Source organism: Pholcus phalangioides, unplaced genomic scaffold, assembly GCF_987345545.1.
Source record: "Pholcus phalangioides strain wild (caught in Gottingen) unplaced genomic scaffold, Ppha-v1.0 ptg000017l_1, whole genome shotgun sequence".
In the NCBI taxonomy this organism is placed as follows: Eukaryota; Metazoa; Arthropoda; class Arachnida; order Araneae; family Pholcidae; genus Pholcus; species Pholcus phalangioides.
The window spans coordinates 12,854,824-12,881,161 of NW_028301610.1; the positions used below are offsets into that span (position 1 = coordinate 12,854,824).

General features: G+C 37.9%; 1 protein-coding gene across 4 annotated transcripts in view; it reads right to left on the bottom strand.

Moving 5' to 3' along the window:
* Positions 1 to 26,338, bottom strand: part of LOC149072406 (uncharacterized) — a 60,530-nt gene that overhangs the window by 22,911 nt on the left and 11,281 nt on the right. For all 4 annotated transcript variants that reach the window (XM_089246318.1, XM_089246319.1, XM_089246317.1 and 1 more), the window contains exons 2-5: positions 23,909 to 23,948; positions 18,159 to 18,326; positions 16,952 to 17,098; positions 12,718 to 12,786 (exon numbers count right to left, since the gene is read on the bottom strand). In XM_089246318.1, coding sequence (XP_089102444.1) covers positions 12,718 to 12,786; positions 16,952 to 17,098; positions 18,159 to 18,326; positions 23,909 to 23,947 — 423 coding nt within the window. In that variant the 5' untranslated portion in view covers position 23,948. The remainder of the gene's footprint in view (positions 1 to 12,717; positions 12,787 to 16,951; positions 17,099 to 18,158; positions 18,327 to 23,908; positions 23,949 to 26,338) is intronic.

Here is a 26,338-nt window from a genome sequence, read left to right on the forward strand (position 1 = left end):
GTTTGCAGATTAAATGATGGCTATAGGGTGCAAGTTATGCAATACAGAACTTGCATACCTCATTTTATTGCACCCACAGAAAAACAGCACTTGTTTTGCACACACTCGAACAGCACTTCCGGTTGGCTGATCAAATTTTAAGTTTATATATCTTGATATATTTGATTGTAGACTTGTTGATCCCCTAATAACGGGAAATCACAGCACTATGAAATTAACTTTTGTGATTATTTCCAATTTTCCTTACAAGTTTCTCACTTTTTGTGGTGTCCTTATAAGAAATGACTAAAAGAACTAAAGTGATAAGAACATACAACGCCACCTAGTGTTGTGTAAGGGGAACTAGTGAGTTCCACCTCGGACATCAAATAGACAAGATGTCTAAATGTTCTGCTCTTTCCACTTTATAAATTCTTCCTATATATATGTATGTAATCTATCTAAGTCTAATGTAATAATAAATACTCATCAAAATAAATACCCATGTGTTATCCACTCCCCTAACAAAGTGTTAATGAAAACACAACAAGTGGCAACAGGCCCATCTTAAAAGTTGGATAGAGTATTTACTGGAAGACTGCAAAAGGTAGGAGAAAAAGTTTTTCATACATCTCTGAGGATGGAAAATTTAGTTGAAGAGTTAATAAGACAGAATCAAGCTCTCATGGAAGCTCTCAAAGAGCAATGAGGCTCAACGTCAACAAACCATAAAGTGATGGTTTTGTTTGATAAATACGATGAAGCTTCAGAGACTTTCAATTCGTTTATAGAACGTTTCCAGGCGTTTTTAGACATTCAAAATGCCCCAGAAGAAAAACGTGCTAAAGTCTTAATTTCGAGCATTTCTGCAAAGCTCTACAACTTGTTAAAAAATTTATTGTAGCGGGAAAATCCATCATCCATCGGAGAAAGAAATCGCCATTTTAAAGAATGTTTTGAAGAACCATTTGAATCCTAAATCATTGATTATACCCAGTAGGCACATGTTTATAAACAGAAAGCAGAATGAAGGCGAAAGCATCAGTTCGTATATAGCCGAATCGCGACATCTCGCAATCGCGTGCGATTATAAACAAGAGATGTTGAACACCATGCTTCGGGATGTTTTCGTTAGTGGGCTCCAAGATAGAGCGATCCTCGATCGTTTATTTGAGGAAGACCACATCGAGCTAGACAAAACAATAAAGATCGCGCTGGCGATGGAGAAAGCTGTTCAGGGGGCGAATGAGATTATCGGGAAGCCGGCAGAACTGAAGGTAGTGAAAGCGGGGAAGAGGAAAACGAAACTGCCCACGCAAAACAGAAACTACTCTGCCGCCGCTGTCAAATATCCGCCGTGTATACCATGCACAGGGACAAATCACGATAAAGACTCCTGCAGATTTATTGCTAGCAAATGTCGCTTCTGTAAAAAAAATCAGGCATATAGAAAAAGCCTGCTACGCGGCAAAGAAGACTCAATCGACACCTAACAAACAGAAACAGATTTCAGTTGAGGAAAACGAAAATGACGTTTCCATGTTTGGGTTAGAGAGGGTATTGAGTGAAGAGCCCAAAAAGCCTCCGATGATGGTTACTGTCAACATAGACAATAAACCAGTGAGTATGGAAGTTGATACGGGTGGAACAGTATCAGTAATGAGCTTACAGAGATTCAGAAAAATCTCGAAGAAAAAAGTTCAACCAACGAATTTAGTATTCCGGACATACAATGGAGAAAAAATTGTCCCAGTGGGATATGTCACTGTGAAAGTGTAGTACGGAAAGCAAAAGTTGCACTTGAACTTATACTTGGTGAGAGAAAATTTAGACACGATTTTTGGCCGTGAATAGCTATACAAAATCAATCTAGATTGGAACTCTCTTAAGGCTGTGAGGACCGCTAATGACATGTATCTGAAAAAATTGTTGGATGATTATAAAGAGAATTTCGACAACAAATTGGGTGAGATAAATAACCATGAAGTGGAACTAAAGCTAAAACCAGATGTTACCCCAGAGTTTCGTAGAGCGAGAACTGTGCCTTTCGCATTAGAAGATCGGGTTGAAAAAGAAATAGACCGGCTTGAAAGAGAAGGCATTATCGAGCGAGTTGAAACTTCAGATTGGGCTACACCAGTTGTTCCCGTGGTTAAACCAGACGGATCCATAAGGTTATGTGCAGATTATTCTGTCACATTAAATCCTAAGCTAGAGGTGCCTCAGCATCCCTTACTAACGTTTGAGGAAATATTCTCATGTTTAAATGGGGGTAAACGATTTTCAAAATTGGATTTCAGTCATGCGTATTTGCAAATGAAAGTGCACCCTGACAGTCAACGACTTCTAACCATAAACACTCATAAGGGGTTATACGCCTGTAAAAGATTAATGTACGGCCTAAATGCAGCTCCAGCAATATGGCAGAGGTACATTGATGGGCTATTCCAAGGAATAGATGGTGTAAAAGTTTTTATGGATGACGCCAGAGTGACCGGAACAAATGACGAGTCACATCTCAGGGCTTTGGAAAAAATTTTCAAAAAATGTCAGGAGCATGGGCTGAAGTTAAATTTGAAAAAGAGCACATTTTTTCAAAAAGAAATAAATTTTTTAGGTCACAAAATTGATGAAAATGGCCTAAGTGAAACGAATGAGAAAACTGAAGCAATTTTGAAAGTTCCCGCACCGAAAAACGTTCAGGAAATAAAAAGTTTTCTGGGCATGGTAAATTTCTACGGGAAATTTTGTCCTAATCTGGCAACCATTGCCTATCCTCTCAATGAGCTGACAAAAAAGGATGTTCCGTGGCGTTGGTCTAAAAAGTGTGAGACTGCATTCAAGAAGATCAAAAAGGAAATTTGCTCAAAGCGAATCTTGATGCACTATGATTCTACACTACCTCTTACTTCGGATGCTTCTCCAGTGGGAATAGGAACAGTTCTATCACATGTCTTACCAAATGGAACAGAAAGACCAATTGCCTTCTCTTCTCGTATGCTGACGAAAACGGAACAGAGATACTCCCAGATTGACAAAGAAGCTTTGGCAATTATCTGGGCAGTAAAGAAATTTATGCTTTACTTGAAAGGCAGAAGATTTACTCTCATAACAGATCACAAGTCCTAGGTAGCGATATTCAGCTCAAAGAAAGGTCTACCAGTGTTGACGGCTACTCGACTTCTGCATTATGCCTTGATCTTACAAGCATGTCAATTCGATATCATTTATCGTAACACACAGAACCATGGTAATGCAGATTGTCTTTCCCGATTACCTTTAAGGTCGGAAGACTTAGTTGTCAAGGATGACATAGAACTCTTCCAGTTGAATCAAATCGAAACACTACTAGTGAAAGCTCAACATTTAGCAAAAGAGACACAAAATGATGACGAGTTGGGTCCATTGCTGAGGAAATTGAAATTCGGTGAACCTTCAGGAGGGAAGGAAGCCGAGTACACCTTGCAGGATGGATGTATAATGCATGGCCAAAGAGTTTTTATTCCGAAGAAATTTAGAAATCAAATTCTTGATGAACTCCATCAAGGCCATCTGGGCATTGTTAAAATGAAAGCAATTGCTCGATCCTACGTCTACTGGAGGGACATTGATAGTGACATAGAAAAAGCTGCTAAAAACTGTCCAGATTGCTCCAGATTCAAGTCCGATCCGGTGAAAGCAAGGGTACACCATTGGGAATACCCGAGTGCTCCATGGGAGAGAATTCCCGTGGATTTCGCAGGTCCCATATTCGAGCATATGTTTTTGATCATAGTCGATGCTCATTCTAAATGGATGGAAGTATACCCGATGAAATCAACAGACACGTTCAAGACAGTTGAATGCCTACGGGACTGTTTTTCTCGATTTGGACTGCCTTTAGTGTTAGTAAGTGACAATGGTCCTCAGTTCACATCGCACGAGTTTGAAACATTCATGAGGAATAACGGAATAAAGCACAAAACGTGTGCTCCCTTCAAACCATCAAGCAACGGGCAGGCAGAGCGATACGTTCACACCTTCAAACAATCCCTTCAGGCGATGCAAAGATTTCCCGGAAACATCTACCAAAAAGTGAGCACGTTTCTGTTGAATTACAGAAACGCGCCAAATGCGACTACCATGCAAAGCCCAGTAATGTTATTCCTAAAAAGAGAAATCCGAACAAGGATAGACCTAGTCTTGCCAAATATCAAGAACAGGGTTCAAGAAAAAATCAGAAATGAGGTCACAGACTTCTATGACCGAAGTTTCGAGCCAGGAGATCGTGTGGCTGTGCGAGATTACAGATCCGCCAATAACAAGTGGACGTTCGGAACTGTTCTCAACAAAGACAGAGTTCTACACTACACTGTAGATGTAAATGGAACTCTCTTCCGACGTCACATCGACCAGATGAGAGCAGCTGGCAATCAAGTTCAACCAACCTTGGTGGTACCCAGAGTTCCAGGCAAACTTTCATCAACTCCTGTCGCTTCTAACTCCGAGGTACGATTGCTCCAGAAAAACAGACAACTCCGGCAGAGATCAGCAGCGATCTACCAACACCAGCTAAGGCACCAGCGACGTCCAGCAAGCCTACAGCGATGTCCAGTACTTCCGTTCCTTTGCGACGTTCCCAACGAACCAGCTCCTGTCCGGTTGGATCTTTAAATTAGCGGGGAGGAATGTGGTGTCCTTATAAGAAATGACTAAAAGAACTAAAGTGATAAGAACATACAACGCCACCTAGTGTTGTGTAAGGGGAACTAGTGAGTTCCACCTCGGACATCAAATAGACAAGATGTCTAAATGTTCTGCTCTTTCCGCTTTATAAATTCTTCCTATACATATGTATGTAATCTATCTAAGTCTAACGTAATAATAAATACTCATCAAAATAAATACCCATGTGTTATCCACTCGGCTAACAAAGTGTTAAAGAAAACACAACACTTTTAGAAATATTTAAACACCAGTCTTGCATAAATATGATCAGAAGCACCAGAAAAATCTTCAAGAGGGGTTTTTTAAACATTTATTTAACACAAACAACTTATATTTTGTTCTGATGCAAGAATTATTACCTTAACAGTGTTTTAAAAAAAACACTGGAAAAAGAGATGCCGAATATGAAAACCGTGAATACAGAGGGCAGACTATATTCTCTGCACCTATCTATTAGTGTAGAAACATATCTTGCACTCCAACACAGCACTAGCACTCTGTTTCCATATTAAATTCTTATAGCTGATGAAAAATCAATTGGGTTCTTTAATCACTAACAGTTCATTCTCAGTACACTCAGGTAACATGCTTGTGCCCCTCAGAGGCAGATTTACACAGGGTTCATACAAAATTTCCTAAATACCAATTAAGGAGTTTTAAGGAGCTTCGAGCAGTTTTTAAGGAGTCATGGCAAACTTCATAACTTACAAGTTTTACAGCAAAAAAAGGGCGGGGCACATATGCAAATTTATATATATATATATATATATTTAATTTGCCAAACAAATTTTCTCTCTTCTCAAAAATATAGATGTAGAAGTGATTCAGAAATTACAACTTTTGATTTGTTACCCAGCATCATAAGAATTCATAAAATAATCAATCCACATACATACTTTTCTGTTGTCACCAAAGTATTCTAAAACCTTCAAGTTTCAGTCAAAAATATAAATCATAACAGCATCACATAAATTATAAAAATTCTAAAAGTGATATTCATTCCCCCTGCAATTATTCAAAATAAAAACCACAGCTGACAAAGATTTTTCTTACAAAATTATTTATATTTGCAGCAACTCTTTATTCACCTCTGGCTCAAAGTGGATCAACACATACACAAATTCCTCAAAATTAAGTTCTCAATTCTCCTTGTTTTTCAGTTATACTCAGAAAGAAATTGTTGCAAAATAGGAGCGAATTTCAAGAAATTCAACACAATGTGTGGCGATTTAGCCCTCGTTGTTTGAAAAAATTTACAAATTAACACTCATTATTCGGCGAACTAGCTCTTTTATTCATGAAATGATTTTTTTCCCACGAAACACCAGGATTTGACGCAATGACGATCGACCATAGTAATTTCTGCTGCTTGCAGTGGCTGCCTTCTTCTTTTCTTTCTTTGAAAACGGAAACCACGGTTGGTTGTTGAGAAACACTGGACTAGAGTAAACCATCTTCAGCTGTACGATCAAGTATATGATTGAGGTTTCAGGATGAAAAGCCCGATGAGTGGTCGATAATTTGAAGGAGCTTCGGTTACCACAATCAGATTTTCGGGGACAAAATCGAAAGCGGGATCTTGTCGGGAAAATCCAATATGCATCTAAATTCAATTTCAATCCTCCAAATTTTGTAGAGGACTGAAAATACTTTTTCAAATTTTGCGTAACTTTTTTTCATAAGATAAAATACTGCTTAAAAAATAAAAATTTTCAATAATAATATTAATAATTTTTTTTAAATACCAAAATTAAAATACTTCAAAATTATTTTCTCGGATAACTCTAATTGCCACTATGGAAGATGGGAGGAAGGAGTGTTGATGAAGTACGAAGGAATAAAACACGCTCTCTAGGAAAGAATCTTATCAAATCTATCTAATCTCTTAGCTGTGCTGGTGGTCGGCAGAGCTGTTCCCCCCCACTACAGGGTAGCCTTGAAAAATCTCTATAAAGAAATCTCCCCCCACCCCTCGACACATCTTGTGTGTGTGTGTGTTTTCTTTTCCCTTCTTTTTTCAGGGACTTCCTTTCAGCATCAAGTACTATTCATCATCAACCATTCATCAACTTTAGCAGGAAATATTCCAGGGTGGGAGAAAAGTCGACTTTTTTTGGAACAGCTGGAAGGATTTTAATGAGTTTTATTAAGGGCCCTTAAAAAGGAAATGAAAATTAATGACTTTTTAAGGAGTTTTTAAGCACCGTACGAACCCTGATTTAACGGCGCAGGCCCCGACTTCTGAGGGGTTGCACAAAACCTCAACTTTACACTTTTTTCTAATTTAAGTAGAGAGCCCAATATTTTCATCTGTGCCCGGGGACTCAACCAAAGTCACTTATATACACATATTTATTTTCACTTATATACATATGAAGTTATATACACATATATTTTGTTCATTTCAATTTAATTTATGAAAGGAAATATTTACTCTAACAGAAAATAATCTGCTGAAAATAATTAAACTGTAAAGCAATTAAGACAGCAAGCATTCATTAAATAATAAGATAATTCCAGAAGTAGGGTGCACACTGGAAAGATAAGGTAAGCAATACAACCGAAACATTGACACTGATTAAAAAAAACCTGAAATACAGGTTTTTAACCAATCAGTGCCCATGTTGCAGTTCTATTGCTTGTAGTATCGCTCCAGTGTGCACCCTACCTTAATCTCTGTAATTGAAAGTATAAATAGCATCATAACCCCCATGCACTAATAAACGATATATTTTTATTCAGGGGTATCAGAAGTATTTTCACTCCATGAGTGCTCACACAGGTGTACACGAAGAGTGAGGGTGCTCCCATTCTTAAAGGATATCAAAAATTGAAAATGTATTTGTACAGGGACGCCGGAACATATCTGCTCGTGTTGGTAAAGCAATACCAATCCTTTGAATGGTTATTGCTTAGCAATACCAAACCCGCAGCACCTCTTTCTCTAATCAACACTTATACGCAGCTCCCCAGAGTAGTTTAACAATGAGTTTCTTCGAAAAACATTTGCAAGGTGCCGCAGCATACAGTTCGAGAACCCCTGCATTATGTATTTGTATCACTTCCTGTTTTCAATGTAAGCTTCCCCAGTGCTCTGAAACGCTATACTCAAATGTTCCGCGACTTTACTCTGTGGTGATCTCATCAATTTAAATTATCGGAGAACTTGAAACGAGAATCCAACTAAATCATCACCAATCCAATCCAAAAAACTAAAATATATATGATAGAATTTTTTATTTCAGAATACGCATTAGCATGGTTTTAAAGAACTGATGATCAAAACCATTATTGATTGATGATTAAACACATTTTCCATCACTTTATCGGTTAGAGATAATAGAATTTCAGTTTTATGTGAATACTATGAGGGGGGCACAGACAGTACCGTCTTAAGGCATGGGCCTACCCAGGCGCGGTCCGGGGCCTCAGGAGAAAAAGAGCCTCACAAAAATGAGATATGGTTGAAATTTTCAAAAATTTGTTTGGTAGGACCTCAGAAAAATCACTTGGTTTGGGGGCTCACAATGGTCTTAAGACAACTCTGGGCACAGGGCATCTGTCACAGAGGCATTTTAAATTAACAGAAATTGAAAAATATAGCACCTCTAAAGGTATTTTCTTCCAATATTTTAATTTATTGAAAAAAGTAATTTTAATTTTTGGTTGTCTTGGGCAGGGCCGTCTTTAGAGCATCATGGGCCCCCGTGCCAAGTAATTTTTCTGAGATCCCACCTGGCAAATTCTCGAAAATTTTAAATGGGTCTCATTTTTGTGAGGCCCACATTCTCTTGAGGCCCGGGTGGGCCCATGCATTAGGACGGCAATGGTCTTGGGGAAGACATGGTACCCCTACATATGAAATCAAATAGATTCGAAACAAAAAAACGGGATACTCTACTTCAAAAAAGGACGTGTGGTAAGTGGAAAATATATGTAAATATCGTGGCCTGTACAGAGAAATGACTCGCATACTTTGAGCAACACCAATCATTTTTGACTTCTGGCGTCCCTGTATTTGTAAAAATAAATATATTTAAAATATATATACACTGCTGGCCACCCAAATTGCAACACCAAGAAAGACAAGAGATATCGCAACAATATTTATTTTGTAGATAACATGTTGACCAAGCATCAAATGATTAAATTTATAGACTTCTGTGAAGTGTGGTTCCTGCCAAAATCAGTAGCCAGAGTAGCCGCCATTGTTGGAGATCACCGCTGCCACACGCCTCGGCATTGATTCAAAGAGACTTTGGATGTGTTCTTGGGGTACAGCAGACCAAGCAGCTTCCACGCGTTGCCAAAGTTGATCTGGTGTGGCAGCTGGGGATGTAATCTGGGTCAATCGTTGAGCAACCATGGACCACATGTTTTCTATCGGCGAAAGATCCGGAGAGCGAGCTGGCCAGGGAAGCAATTCAATCTGGCGATTGACGAAGAACCTTTGGACAATGCGTGCCACGTGTGGTCGCGCATTATCCTGTTGAAATATGGCTGTGGGAAGCCCTGAAGGTAAGGAAGGACAACTGGCTCCAACACCTCGGACGTGTAGCGCTGGTTTTTTAAAGTACCGGCAATGCGTACTAGAGCAGTGCGAGAGTGATATCCAATACCGCCCCATACCATAATACCCGGTGCAGAACCAGTGCGGCGGTGCATAACGCAGCTGTTCAGCATCCTCTCTCCACGGTGTCTCCAGACTCGAATCCGACCATCGTGGTGTTGCAGACAGAAGCGTGACTCGTCAGTAAAGACAATTTCATTCCATTGTGCCGTCCACATCCTTCTTTCATCGCACCATTGGCGGCGGAGACGTCTGTGGTTCTGCGTCAAGGGTAGACGAAGCAATGGACGTCTTGCGGACAGACCACTCCGCTGTAAACGGCGTCGAATGGTACGCGCAGACACTGGATGATGCGGTACAGACTGAATGTGCTGTGCTATGGTTCGTGATGTGGCTGAGCGATCCGTCACTGCCATACGCACAATACGCCTGTCATCACGTGAAGTGGTGCACTGAGGTGGATGCGATCGAACACGTCGGTCCGTCGTACCCTCCTGCATCCAACGATCACATATCCGCATTACAGTTGTTTGGTTTCGTCCAACACGACTACCGATTTCCCTGAAAGATAATCCACAATCTCGGTAGGCCACTATCCTTCCTCTGTTGAACTCGGATACTTGATCAAAAGATGATCGCTGTTTTCTACGAGGCATAATTGATCTTTTTTTTTGAAAAAACCCCAAGAAAAACACAATTGCCGTACTTCAAATCGTCGAAATCTCCAAGCCTTAAATAGCGCTTTGAAGTGACGCCACAGGCGCGCGTGATGTGCGTCTGCGCTGAAATTCTAAACATTTGCATATCTCACCTCCGCTAATGCATGTTGTAAATTTCATATTATTCGCATGCTTCCTTCAGGGTGTTGCATTTACGGTGGCCAGCAGTGTATATTTCTGTAGAAATGTGATGTATATTATGGGTGGGTCGATTAAAGTGACATGAAGCCTCGTCAATCCGAATTTTCATTTGTTGTAACACACACTTTTACACTGAAGCGAAGGAGGGACTCTTGCCTGAACTTGAGAAAGTGGCCACAGGCAGAATGCCCAAGCAAAGGACACATTTGTTTCTGACCACGGTTTCTGACTTAAAGTGACATATTTTTTCCTATGTGCATAAAATTTGGTAATCAACCCCGGTCAGCATTGATATAGTGGTTGTTATTCATCTTTTGAAGACTGCACCTATAGTGTATCAAAATGCTTTGAGAATTCATGCCGTTTTCCTCCTTATTTGCTTTTATCGTTGATTCATTCTTTGATTTACGAGAGAAAGGATTATTACAATTCTAAATTGTAAACGTATTTAATTGGAAATGTACAAGATTGGTAAAGATCCAATTGAACCAACAATCCAAAGCCAAAACTAGAATAATTTTTTGGCAGTATTCTAGAGTTTAAAATAAAAGCAATGAAATAGCTGGGACTCTTGTCCAATCTCTGATCACTTTGAAGGGGAAAAAGTGATAAAGCAGCAGATTGCCAGGTAAATTTGATTGCCGGCTCATGCTTCAGAGAGTTTGAACACGATTCCATATTTAGTGCATTACAACAACACTAATTCTAATTGGATAGCCATGTGCACATATTTCTAAGATGGTCACTATAAAATCAAAACCACCGCTGCCTAGTTTGTATCAATTCCATTAAAAAGAATATTAATATATATATATTTCTAATTAGGCCGGGTGCAAGTGGCTTTGTTTGAACTTGAGTAATGAGGATTGGCTGAATTTTATCATCAATAAAGGTTTATGCATTCACCAGAACTCATTTCATCAAAACCTTATTTTACTCTCATGTCAAAGCAGAACACAACTCCAACATGTGTTGGTGCAATTAACAATAGGGAGGGTGTGGAGGGAGATTAAAATAATATTTATTTTTTTATATAACAGTCCTCACGTATTTCCAAGAGATCCTTACAATCTATAATGAAATAAATAATCTAACTGATAGCACTAAAAGTGGACCTGAAGTTCAAATTTGAAAATGGCTATTAATTCTTCTGGCTGCAAAAGCAGATACTGTACCTGGGCTTTATGGGATATACAGTGGAACCTCCCATAATTGACACTCCCCGTTCTTAGTGGACAACTCCAGTTACCAAACACTTTGTGAATTACGTCAACGGGACTTCGGATATGCGACTGATTATTTTACTATCCATTAATGGACACTCCTCATTAGCGGGAAAATTTTTGGTCCCGTGAGTCAGTACCATCTTAACGCATGGGCTCACCTGGGCACCACTGCAATTTTTTGATTGTAATTATTTTCGAAATTTTAACCTTTTTTATACTACCCAGTTGCAGGAAAACATTGATGCAAAAAAAACAAAAACTTGTCACTGCATCTTTCAACTTTTTTATGTGGGTTTTTAATATCCTTTACAGGAGGGGGGGGGGGGGGTAATGAGAAATTTTGTTTTTGAAAAGGGGCAATTAGCTGAATAAGTTTGGGAAACACACACTGCTCTGCATAAATACTATTCGTAGGTGCCTGAGACTATACCAATAACTACCGGATAAATAAGAGATAAAAGACAGAACAAGACGTATAGGGTGCAAAAAGATTTTTCATTTTTGATAATTTTTAATGAAAATAATCAGCAAAAGGATTCAGTTTATGGATACTCAAGCAGCCACAGCACCCCTGTCCTGGTTCCAATGCCACTGATAAAACATGGTGTCTGAATACCTTCTATATTTTAGGCAAAAAGCTGGGAATCTTTGACACAAGCAGAAATTGTGAGGGGAGACAGAAGCTCTACTGTAAATGGCTCCTTTATCGGTGTCAAAAGGCCATATCAATTGTTTTGAGAACAGAGGCTCCAACAAGTTTCAAAACTTAGAGGAAGGAAACGGGCAGTTTTTCCTTTCAATTTGTTTTTAATGTGAAATATTTGTGAAAAAAAATCAGAAATCTAATGCAGATTTTTATTTCTGAATCAGTTCTGTGGGTGTTCTGTCCCCTGCTATAAAACACATAGCACCTACAGCACCCCTGGCTCCAATGCTGCTGTTATTACATTTGAAATTTAGAGCAAAATTCTATTAAATAAACAACTAACACTCATAAAATAAAACATTCTTTTAATAATGTAAACTTTTCTGTTCTATAGTGACAGAAACTTTAATGTTTCATGCATTATTCAAACATATTTCTACAGAGGAAGGTATCGATTACAGACACTAATGTGGCAGAAAATTTTGTCTATTAATGAGAAATATCCAATAATTAGGACTAATGTCCCTACTAATTTCCATTAGATACTGAACTATATCTAAGCCCCATTCATGGGATTCAATAAAGTGTCTGTTAATGGGAGGTGTCAGCTATTTGAGAGCATTTGTTATGGGTGGTAGCTATACTTCAAAATTAAAATTTTCTGATAGTCAAGGCATTTTCAGTAATTGTTAGAAAATATTATGTAACATCCACTAAAAAAAAACTTACATCAGGTGGCATTCCATTTAGCTTCTCATAGAAAACTTTTTCTACTGCTTTGGCCATCAGCACTACATCCTGTAGAGTAAAGTAATTTAAACAATAAAACACTGTATAAAACTGTTAGGGTTCATGCTCATTTTCATAAAAAATTTTTCTTGACTTTCCAGTCATATTTTCAAAACACTCCAGGTCATTTTTTAATCAACAATTTAAAAGTCTTAATTCATTATAGTTATCATATCATCATATTCTTATGTCATATCTATTATTCTTTGTTTATTTTTATAAAGCCTTTATGAGTTCCTAAAAAGTCAGTTGTAAAATTGTGTTTGTCAAAAAAAAAATGAGCTCCATGTCTGACAAACTATGAATGTACTCTTATTTTTTCAGCAGCTATCTTGTTAATTATACAAATATAACACCACAACAGGCAAAATGCCAAAGGTGGCTGAGAAAAAGATGCCCATAACAAATATGGATGTCGTATCTCAAAGATACAGCAACCCATTTAAAAATGCAATTACAAACAATATATATACATGATAGAACATTATACAATGACCATAAAGAATACTTATGGTTGTCTTATTTTAAGTATGGAGCATTAATTTATTATGCGTTCACAGCTTGAATTCACATAAATCAGTGACCTTGTGATCCTTCAGAATTTACAAAGTGTCCTTGTTCCTTTTCCCTCAGACAATATAGTAGATATTTATGAATTCTTATAACATTTTAAAAACAACAGTTTATCCTTCAGCTAATATATACTGTATTTATAAATTCAATGATACTTAAAAACAGTCTTTTTCTTTAATTTCTCAAATTTTTTGTTTTGAATTGGCATTTCCAAAGTAATTTTTGCTTTTTTCTTGCAAGATTTTTATTTGATCAAGTGCTTTTTCTGTCAAGTGCAACTGTTTTTTCTTTTTGCACCTCTTTTTCTCTTTTCTTGAGGGCTTGGTGATAACGATTACGTGATGATTTTAAGCTCTTTATCATCACAGGGGCGATTTCTACAGATAGCTCGCTCCCAAATGATTTCACTGCATCATGTTGTACAGAGAGCTACAAGAGCGATGACTCATTAAAATTTTCCACAAGCATATCCTTGTTAATGGAAAATCCAGATTCGGGAGATGCATTGACATGTGACAATGTAAGGACTTGCCAGATCTCTCTCTTTGAATCTCTCATCATCTTTGTCTAAAAGAGTCGAAAAAAAAATACATGTAATTTTGTCTCTTTAGCTAAACTAAATGAACCGAGCATGACCAGGCTCTGTCACACCAGCGATATAAGCTGTGTACCCAAGAGGGCGCGGTCATGCCGGAAAGACTCCAGCTGGTAGTCCTGTCAGAACTGTCTTCTTTAGCTGAAAATTTAGCGTATAAATGTCTTTCCATTCTGCTTTTACTTTGTTAACATGTACAAATTTCTGTTTTGCATGATCTGTTGATATTGCTGACAGTATTTTATTTTCAAGGAGAAAAGTTGCAAAAGATCAGCCATCTTTTTTTTCATACAATACAGAATTGGAATGCCACAATTTAGGATCTAAACAAGACATTGATTGTGAAACACAAAAATTAATTGGACTCTTTTGAATAATCTTGCAGGTTATGCTAAAGTAATGAAGCTTCCAAAATTTCAGATTTACATACGGCCCATCCATTGAGATTTGCAAACGTTTGTCCAACCTCAAATCCACTGTTGCTTCGTGAAACTTCTGACACAAGTCTAGGGCAGTAGAATGCCCTAGAAAAACTGATTTAAGGTATCTTTCACTTCAGGAGAATTATCAGGCCAATATCTAATAATAATGTCCATTTCCACCTTTTGTACCACCTTGTTAGAGGCTTCATCAATGCACAACACAAAAAAAGATTTTGAAATGTCTTTCAGCAAAAAGGAATAAAAATATGGTGCCAAACCAAATGTGACCATGTAACCAATCTTTGAGCTACTTATGCTAATATTTTTTGCAATGTCACTGTCTGGAAAAACATTACCTTGAAAATTTCTCCAACATCCTTGAATCCATTATAGGACGAGTGAGACATGACTGATTTCAATGCCCACAAGGTTTCAGCCTTCACTGTCATTTCCTTTGTGACATAATTAGTCAAAGATTTATTTGGTTTCACTACATCACAATTCTTTGTAGTTGGGTCACACTCCACACTCGCATTAATGCTAGAACCAAAAAGCTTGGTAGTCCAGGGTTATTTACAACACTTAACTGACTTCATTTTATACATTTAGATGGGTTCATTAGGTTTTATTACAATAAGATACTTAGTATACAATTACCAAGAACCAAAACAAAATGAATTATTTTAAAACAAAACTGACACTGCACATATTTTTTACTCCTTTTAGTCTTTTATCTGTCTCACGGGTCTTAACTACTTAAGCACATCAAACTTCATAAATATTACATGTGCACAAAAAAAAAAACACTATGCATACAATAGACCAGGGTTGGTAAGTTTTTGCCGCAGTGGAAAAAACCATGGTAAAAACCGCCTAGACAAAAATAGTTTTTGCCCATTTTTGCCTGTGGAAAAAATTCATAGAATTAAAAAATTAGATTTATCTGTTTTCAATTCTATAAATAATTATAAAGTCTTTTCCTTATGTATTTTTGATAACAAATCTAGATGCTTATTTTAATGGGATAAAGCAAAAGAATTTTGCCACATATTTGCCACTGGCAAAAATTCAAGGGAAATCAATTCTTAGAATTTAAAAATAGGATGTGTATCTGTTTTGAATTCTATAAATAAAGTCTCTTTAATGAATATCTCTTTAATGAATTTTTTTACAACAAATCTGGAAGATGCATATTTTATTTAGATATGTTTTCCTATTTTCGGTTGCTGAATATTTATTTTTATACCATGTAATTTATGTTTCACGTTTTTTGAATGTTTATACTGAAAATAATATTTCACAACTGAAAAACTAGGCTCAGTGTGTCTCTAGTAAAAAGAATAGTTTTTACCAATTTTTGCCATTTTTTCTTGGTTTTTTTTCCACTTTTTGCCATGGCAAAAACCCAACTCTGCAGTAGACTCTCTATAATCTGGTCATGTGATAGTCTGGCCCACCCATTTTTCTGGAATTTCAAGCCAAGTTTCCAAGCCATGGAAATAGAAAACCATGTTACTGCATGTCTGTACTCAGAAGTTTATGTTATTTAAATGGGTTTTTCAACTATCTTACAGTAATCAGTAGCTGTTCCAGACTCTGCCATGAAGCTGGGCTGGAAGAGATTTGGCAACGGGATAAGCCCAGTGGCAAAGTTCTGGTGTTCATCAGTAATCAGTAGAGTACTGTAAATCTGACAACCCTCGCCTGATATATTCCAGATTAGTTAAAGTATAAAAAAATTCATAAAAAGAGAAGACAGGCTTTTACGGCCACAGTTTATAAGAGTATCCAAAATTTTTCAGGTGATTATGCCATGTTCGAGGCTTTCTATAAGCAGAGGTTTCGTCCACTTCAGACAAAGCACTAATAGATCACAGTCTTTTGAGGAGGTAGCTTCATCTCCTTGCTTGCTGCCACCTGCACTGATTATGTCCACTGCAGTAGTGGACAAAACGTCTGCTTATAAAAGGATCGAACACGGCATAAAAGACGGAAAAGTTTTAAAAATTAGAATTAGTTTAAAAAATGTCATAATTGTTTGAAGTTTTGGGTATTTAATATGCTATAGTACATCAGAAACTTTACAGATTGAATGCTAAAGATCACAAAGAGGGTAGATTAAGCCAGGGTGTCTACCACACACTGGAAGGGAAATTCTTTGACTTACTTATGGCAATATTGATGATCTAATACTCATTAATTGGTGGAGTAGAGCTTTTGCTTGCCAAACAAAACAGTCTGTCAAGATTTGGTAAAATGACAATCAACAATAGAAACCATGGTTGTTTCTGCTGCTCGCTGTGATGACACACACTTTTTCTCTTGTTTTAAAATGTAAACGATTCACATTTGTGCTTTTAAAGTTGGTAAACCAGAGAAAACCATCTATTGGGCTCGCACGATGAGAAGCCTGATAAGGGGCCCTGATTTTATTGATAAAATTGAGCATGGGGACTTACTGTGAAGAATCTGAAAATCAATTCAAATAAAAAACCTGTGACCTTTCTTATTTCATGACTTTTGCTGTGATAGTAGACACCCTGTAAGCCCCTCTAGAGAGAAATAAATAAAATATGAGCCTTACCTCTCCTTCCTTGTTGTATCTATAACAATTGATGAAAACCATTTTAAAATCTTTTATGCACTCCTGAGCTTCATAATAAAAGAAGCTCTTCAGTCTCATCTTGATAGTATCGAAGTCCATTGGATATCTGATGATTAAATGATAGTTCTAAAAAGTGGAAAAAGATAGGAATAGTTCAGCTATGATGATAGAATCAATGTTTATTTACAGGTGCAATACTGTGCCATATTGAAATTAGTAAACAACTACTAAAATTTCCTGCCGCAGATGTGAATTTCACTACTTTGAGAAAAACTTTCATGGTATAATCTGTATATACGCCCTTGTTGGCCATATATACGGACGTCTAGCAACCCCAGACATCCCCATCCCCATTTTTTTCATATCAGAGCTCCTATGGGACACCTACAACAAAACATTCTTTCTGACACAAGTTGCGGAAGCTCGACCATGCACTATCAAAATGAAGCCGTGTCAGGACCGCTGTGCTGAACCATTCAAAAACCTGTTTTTAATCCTACAGTGTGGGGCGGTTTTGACTGAAAACCGGTTTTTGCGCGTTTTGGTATTGAGTAGAGCTAGCACCTTCTATAACAGAAAATCTACATGCAAAGCTTTTAGGTTACTGAAGTCATCTATTTCACCTGCAGCTATTGAATGAAGCAGGCTGACATATGCAAAATCAACCTTTTTTTGCAGTATATGCAATGACTATAGGTGAAATGGATGACTTCGGTGATGTCATGACCTTCGGCCAGAGGCTTTCTGCTGTAGGTGTTGATAGAGCAGCAGGTTTAGACACAGCTTTATAGGTTGCCTTTCGGGCACAGACACAACAGATCAGGTCCTAGTTTGTCATCTCTCAAACTCTCACATGCGTATACAAATTCATTATGGTAAAGATCGATGCAATTTTATAAAAATAAGTAAAACACCACAAAAAACTCAAAGACCCAATTTTTTCAAACCGATTTCCGTAGTATTGAGAGAGTCTCTCATAGCTCTGTAGTTCATTGTGGCCGTCCGTAGAAACTATGGACAATCCGTAGCAGTTGGCAACTCTGTATACACCAAAAATGATTTGTTTTCCTATCTACCAGAAAACAGAAGCCACAGGAGATTATATCTGTTTAGATAATTATTTCCTCACAAGCTCAGAGTAAATCATCAAAACAAAAAAGAATTTATTGACAGAATTTAAACTTACTGGAAGTTTGAGCTTTACAGCATCGACGGGTTGATGAAAGGGCCAAGCAAATTTATGTTTCCAAACGGCTTGCATCACAACTTTGAGCAGATACTGCAGCTGATTTGTGTTGCGACGAGGTTTTGCATCTGGTGCACAACTTGGAGATTGCACTACACTATTTATAGGCTGTTGTGTGAACCAATTTTGTTAGTTCAGATTTATTCATCACATCAAATGCATACTAAATTGAAAACATTAAATTTTTAAATTGGAAAAATATAAATTGAGATATACACATGAGAGACCCAACCATTACTAAGAAAATTAATGTTTTTAACAAAGAGGAAATCTTGATTCTCTCATTGCACTTTAATTCTACCTAACCAAGATTGGCAAGTTTCTGTCATAGTGAAATAAGTCACATAGTGGAAAAACCATGGAAAAACTGCCTGGCAAAAATAGTTTTTGCTAGTGGTAAAAATTGTTGGAATTTAAAATTTGATTTTGTACTTTCATAGAACAACTTCAAAGAATATTAACTTCCTCTACAAAGGTTAGATTATAATTCCCCACCCCATCAAATCAGCTACTTTCTTTTTGAACGGAAGAAAGGGTTGGAGATAAATATGAATAAAATCCTTTTCTGCCAAGTATGTTGCCTGTACACAATTTTTTATAATGAAGCATAAATCTTTTTTTAATAGAACTCACCAAGATGAATGATAGTACAGGAGTGCAACGAATATAGAGCAGTGTTTACTACCTAGCACTTACCCAAATACTTCCTAAATACCCGTTTGGTCAAACAGAAGGAACCAAGACTGATGTTACCTGTCTGGTTCTCTTTCCAACTTTTTTTCCTTCATCTCTTTTCATCAGAAAGAATCCAGACTATGCCACCTTTACTTATATTTTCATTTCTGCTTTATTCTAAAAAACATTCTTTGAACAAACTTTTAAAAACCACCAACATGGAAGATTAAAAAAGAAAACATGTTATGAACAGAAGTGAGTGCGTGAAAACATTCTGCTCATTTTATTAGTTTTTATAAGGGTCAGTGAAGTTAGTGTTTATTTTATCCTAAACCACTTACATTAATTAAAGCTCATGATCACTTTTTGTTAAGATTTTTTTGTTTAGAAGTTCATTCTTGTTTGGAATGTCTTAAACTAAAAGCTAACATTACAATATCTCAATGTTCTAAACTGAGTCGAAGTAAATAAGATATAAGGAGTGTCTCTAAGGATTAAAAGATGGCGGCAAAATCCTAGCAAAAATGCAAGAAATTTGGCCACATGCAAGGTAACAAAACTGTCACAACAGGATGAAAGCACATTAGAGAAATATAGTTATATGCCCTGTATTCCTCTGTTACTATTTTCAGCATTTCTTTCCCTGTTGCTGTAATACTACACTAGTGTAAGAATTTGCAGACTTGGTTGATTAGCTCTAGAACTACTGTACCGATTTTAATGAAATTTGATATGTACATACATTGATACAATACAAAACAAATAACCATTCAATAATTGTAATGCACATGCATGATCGTGTGTAACACTCGTTGGAGTTGGAAGGTATGAAATAGCGGTTGCAGAATAAACAAAAAAATAAGTTAATAGATGGGTTAATAGGGGGTATGGTCCCCTCTTACAGATATACAGGTCTCTCAGCGTGATTTCATACTTGAAATAATGCAGTTTATCATTTCCTGTGGCAATCGATCCCACTCGTTCAGCAACGCTGTTTTTATTCCCTGGATGGTTCCTGGAGGGGGGTTGCGAGTTGCAATTGCCCTCCCCAGAGTGTCCCAGACATGCTCTATAGGGATAAGGTCTGGAGATCTGGCTGGCCAATCCATCCGGCGAATATCTTCACTCTCTAGAAAATCGTCGAGCAGAAGAGCTCTATGTGGCCTCACGTTATCGTCCATTAAAATGAACTCAGGGCCAACTGCACCCCTGAAAAGGGGAACACAGGGCTCCAAGACCTCATCCCTATACCTCACACCAGTCACAGTGCCTCTTTCAAAGACATGGAGAGGTGTGCAGCCATCCAACATGATGCCTGCCCAGACCATTAAACCTCCTCTGCCATAATGGTTGATTTCGCGGACATTGGAGGGTAGGTAGCGAGTCCCTGGTTCTCTCCAAATCAACGTGCGGTGAGAATCGGTGCTTAGGCTGAACCGGGACTCATCAGTGAAGAGAACGGTCGCCCATTGATCCATACTCCAATCTCTATGCTCTCTGCACCATGATAAGTGAATTCTCCTGTCCGTAGAAGTGAGCGGGACGCAAACAGCAGGTCTTCTTGCAAACAATCCTCTCTCATGAAGTCTTTTGGAAACAGTCACCCTTGATACACGGGTTCCTGTGGCTGCATACAAGTCACGAGAGAGCTGAGAAGCTGTAGCACTCCTGTTACGCCTCACTATAATCGACAAATGGCGATCTTCTCTGGCCGTCGTGGCTCTTGGATGACCTTGCCCAGGCTTTCTCTCGATGGATCCAGTATCCTGGAACTGTTTCCATAAGTTACACAGGATGCTGGGCGTTAAATTGAACTCTCTGCAAATCTGGACTTGAGATTGGCCTGCTTCTAGCCTCCCCACAATTCGCCACCTCATTTCATCATCTAAACGTTGGTGGTTACTCATTTTTACTGTTACAATTTGAAATTAACTGATTGCTGCAAAATAACATCAAGAAATTCGCCGAGGTGTGCTAGCGAACGAAATGCGTCTTAACTTACGCGCGCTTATAAAGCCTGTTTCTCTACTGGCTCCGCCTACACACACGTGTAAGCTTACGTATTTGACGTACAAGATTTGCACTTTTGTCTAGGAGCAGTTGTAACATCCCTTAATGGGGTTACGTGCCCGGTTCGAATTATCCAGTTCAAGGCAGACAACAAGCAGGAAACAAACAAGTTGTTTTGTATCACTTCAAAAAGGCTTCATTACAGTAACGGTTATTTTACATTAAGTTAGACTTCGTTCATTAAAACAATATTTTTTGCATTATAGTCCAATTATTCGAACATCAATTTTAGTTATAAAAAAGCGTGGATCTCACCACAGAAGTCCATGCCCATTCAGCCGGACATCATGTTTCTTCTCGCAGACCAAGAGATGCAGGGGCGTCGGAAATGTTTCGAAACTGTGGGTGCTCATCTTTAGTTTTATATCGGAAATTTTAATTTCTGAATCAATTCTGGGGGTGCTCGGATGCATGATACAAATTATCGTGGGTGCTTGAGCAAACACAGCACCCCCGGCTCCAATGCCACTGAAGAGATGCAAGTGCACTAGGTACGATAGCGATGTAGATCCGTTCACGTCATGGAACCAACCAAAGAACAGTGTCCCAGGTTTCAGAACAAGTCGTCAGCAACCAGTTTCCAGGTAGACCTCCCAGCAATCATCGATGACAGTTCATCGGAGTCCAGCCAGTTGAACGTCGAAGATAGAGGTACTGGACGTTTCTATAGCATTAGACCAGAAGTTTTGTCACGAACCAGACCATTCAAGGTTTCATCTGCCAGAGGGCAACTAGTCACGGGTTGAACTGCAAGACTCATGAATTGGTTATTTAGCTTTTATAAAAACATCTTCACCGGACCCGCCGGGAACAAGAATGGTAGTTATTTAGATCATATTAAAATTTCATGACCGAAATCAGGAACAAGCTACTCAAGTAGCCAAAGCAAGAGGTGAATACTTGAATGAATGAATGCGATTAGTGAGATCGAGAGAGGCGCTTTTATACATTGAAAACCGGCTTTAACTTTAGGACCATTCGTCCACCGGCAACACTCCATCTCTCGATAAAAAATTCAACAATTCACAAAAATAATTTGCATACAAATAAAGTAAAAAAATATTTCAAATTTTCTCAGTGGCAACCCTAAACGTAATCGGGCGAGCTGGCCAGGCTCTCCGATCACGCCTGTTACGTCAAACACTGCAAAATACAAAAACAAAATAATTATTCCGGCGGAAGTCTGCAGCCAACCGCCGAAACAGGTAAGTAAAAATTACAATAACATTACAACAAGACGATGTGATATCTCCCCCGGAGAATCCTCAAACTAAATAATAATTAAACGTAAGCGTAACGGAGAAGGACGTCATCCTGATCCGTTACACAGTGGTTTTACATTCAGTTCAGTTCTTTTCATGAAATTCGATAAAATATGCAAATTCTCTTAATTTATTTCACCAGTGTACTACTATTGATAATTGTGATGATCAAAATTTGAATTCATCCACCTCATAAGAATTTTATATTATTGTTAACAAACTTTGAATATGTTATGCAGGAAAGGACAACTGAGTATTTATTTTAGTTAGTTTAGTTAGTTTTTTTGGAGATAGCATTATTTTTTTATGTTAACCTCTTCAATGTTTTTGTTCTTGCTCCTTCTTTCAATAAAATGTATTTTTCCAACCCTAATGCAAGAATCCACCAAATTTGGGAACCTGGGTTTTCGTGAAAAGAGGGAAAAAAAGATAATTCATTTTATTATTTTTTATATGCTTGCAAAATATAGAAGATTAATTGCACAAACAGATTTTAGTGATTTGATAACAAAGGCAATATGGTACTGTATACAGAGATTGGGAGGGGGACATCTATGATTGAATATTAGTCATTACAGTAGGTAGCAATTTTCGGCCAAGGAAAAAGTATTTGATGTGCCAATTGTTTCTCATTTTAAAACAAGTCTAATTTTTTTTGAATGAAAAATTTAAAAACTTACACATTAGGGACTGTTTCTTCAGTGGTAAAACTGTTGCATTAGAGCCATGGGTGAACAGGTTCCCAAGTACTTTTTGGCATGTATTTGAGCACACCAGAATTTATTTTAAAAACAAATTTTTTTACATGAAGCTCAAGCTAAGCATCACATGGTCTGATTTTTTGATGCTCCTGAATTTGATCCCCCCTTTTTAAACTGAGCATTTAGATTCTAGCATAATGCATAAATCAATGACGTGTAATGAAACACACATAAAATAAAAAATACAAAATGAGAAATTAATCCTCAAGTGAAAAAACTTGTTGAAAAAGAACTGTTGGGTATAATATAAAGCCTAATAAACTGCTAGCGAACTATATAATGCGAAATTATCATAGGCGCAAACTTGTATCTGATCCATGAGTGCAAGCACACTCAATATTTGCTACCATCTCAATAAGACCTATAAAAATATTGGGTTTATCTCCCCCTTTGCCCCACAATATTTTTGAGCCCTCCCAATATTTTCAATAAATTTACGCATTTGCATATTGTACTTGATATCATTTTAAACTTCATAATGCACACACTAGTCAGTTTTAAACCCTCTCACTATGTCATGAAAATGTCAAAAGAAACATGGCAAATCGTAAAATAAATCAGGTGCCAGCTAAATTTTCTAGAAACCAAACATTTCTTTTTCCAGAAGAACATTCAAAATAATTTTTTTCAGGCTTGTCAAGGACTTTTACCTTAGTGATTACTAGCGGTTACACACCACCTTCCACAAATTTTGCATTGTCCTCAGACTTCAATTCATCACACAAAGAAAATTTTAGGCACTAATACCAATTTCTTAGTCACCAAGGCAACCTGCTGTCTGGAATTTGCCAGGCCTTTAAAATACTGAGCCTCTTAACAGCGGTAATCTTCCAATATGACGGCTACATTTTCTCAGTCCTATCAGTGACTATTATTGGGAGGTTTCACTGTATTAGTAAAAGGTATATCCAAATCAAATTACCTCAGAATTTTTCCCATCGCCATCCTGAGTGCTATGCATTCTGAAATGAAAAACAAAAATTTGAAATTTTCAAACAATTAAGAAGAAAGCATGAAAATTTGGTGCAAGTTTTTTTGCAATATCTGACATTCTGAACCAATTGAACTTGTTCAGAGTGACCATGTTCAAACTGCTGAGAATATCAATAACATTAATTTCTAGAAATAGAAATTGCTAAGTTGCAGCTTCTCCCATTCTAACCCTCAAGAGCATGTGGTCTCCTGTGGGCATAGGCGGAGATAGACTCGGAAGTCTGGGGGGGGCAAGGTCATTATTGCTGGGGGGGGGGGACACGATGATGTCAATTGTCAATTCCTACATAACATATACATTAGATCTGCCCACTCCCTTTTTGACGTTGGGGGGGGGGCAATGCCCCCCACGCCCCCGTATCTCCGTCCATGCCTGGGGGACCCAAATTTAATTACCATAATAGTCCACCTGTAGCAAAAAATAGGCAGTACGACCTTATGAAGTTACCTATCTTCATTTTATAACCATATGTATCAAGTTTGTGTATTTTTTAGCGATGATTTTTAAAATGTATCCAAGCATGAGATGCAGATGCAATTAGATTAATTTCTTTTAGGTGAAGCAACAGTGCATTGAGAATTGTGCATTAGCAACTGCATTATCACGTCTGCTATTTTTAGCACTATTTATCCCTCCCAGAAATTTCACTAAAATGCCATGGTGGCACACTCAATGACACCATCATCACAGTGATTTTGCTACATAAACATTTAGTGCTCGAGCACTCCAGCATTTATTTAAAAATCAGACTGTCATACATCAAGCTGAACACCTACATCATTTTATCATTTTTGTCGCGCCACTGTCATTTTCTGCACGCGAGGGCTAATTAGACCGGGACCTACAATTCATTAACGATTCCGAACGGCAGGCTTGTTTTTTACACTCATCGAGAGGTTGGTGCACTAACCCCTCAATGGGAGACTCCCTGCGGTAGCAATTTTTTGCTGCGGTCAAGTCGCCATTTATTTTGTTGTACACTTGTGTCACACATGTGTACACACATGTGTTTTCCATTCTCAATCCAACTAATCAATTGCCAGTGGGTGGAGTCAATTCTTATTAAAGGTTATATAAGAAAGAGAAAAAGAGGAAAAAATATACACTCAGAGTATATAGATAGTACAAAAAGATTCCCCCCCCCCCCCAAAAAGTATTTCTCTTCCTATAGAAAGCCGTACATGTCATGGCAGGTGTTTTTGTATCATATTGAGGGGAATAAAAGTGATGGGCAGAGTTAATTTTTTTGCTAGGGGAAAAGCAGTTATCTGCTCGCAATCTCAAAAAATTCTTAAAATACATAGCAATTTGGGAAGGTTTCACAATTTCAAATGTGGCAGTATTATAGTGCAAATCAGGAAAATTTTAAAAACTGCTTAATGGGTTAGGTTTACGGAAAATTCACAGACAACAATTCACCGCCATGCAATTCCCCACTAGGAAAATTCACCGCCATGCAATTCACTGCTCGGAAAATTCACCGCCATGCAATTCACTGCTCGGAAAATTCACCGTGAGGAAATTTCACCGCTAGGAAAATTCACGACTAACAATTCACAGACAACAGTTTGATGAGAGTCAGAAAGCGAGGGAGTGAGCGATTGAGTTACTGAGTCAGTGAGCGAGGGATTGAGAGAGTGTGATTGAGGGAGTGAGCGATTGAGTTACTGAGTCAGTGAGCAAGGGATTGAGAGAGTGAGTGATTGAGTGAGCGATTGAGTTACTGAGTCAGTGAGCGAGGGATTGAGAGAGTGAGTGAGTGAATGAGCTACTGAGTGGATGAATGATCTAGTGAGTGAGTGAGCTACTGAGTGCATGAGTGATCTAGTGAGTGAGTGAGTGAGCTACTGAGTGGATGAGTGATCTAGTGAGTAAGTGAGCTACTGAGTGATCTAGTGAGTAAGTGAGTGAATGAGCTACTGAGTGATCTAGTGAGTGAGTGAGTTGCTGAGTGGATGAGTGACCCAGTGAGTAAGCTACTGAGTGGATGAGTAACCTATTCAGTGATCCTAAAGATATGGCGGAAAGTTTTAATAATGACTTTATTAGAAGAAATTGAGATGATACGGAAGAAATTACAAATTGCTGTTGCACAAGAGAATATATTCAATAATTCCATTAACTCTATATTTCACTCAGAACCTTCTAACGAAATGTTAAAAGGAATCATACCAGAGAATTAAAAGATAATAAAGTAAGTGGATAAGCGATGAATTAACTTCCTAATACTGAAAAACAGAAAAAAGAGAATCCTCCCGAGACCCCCCGGACTGGAAAATTCACCGACAACAATTCACAGCTAGGAAAATTCACAGACAACAGTTCGATGAGAGTCAGAAAGCGAGGGAGTGAGCAATT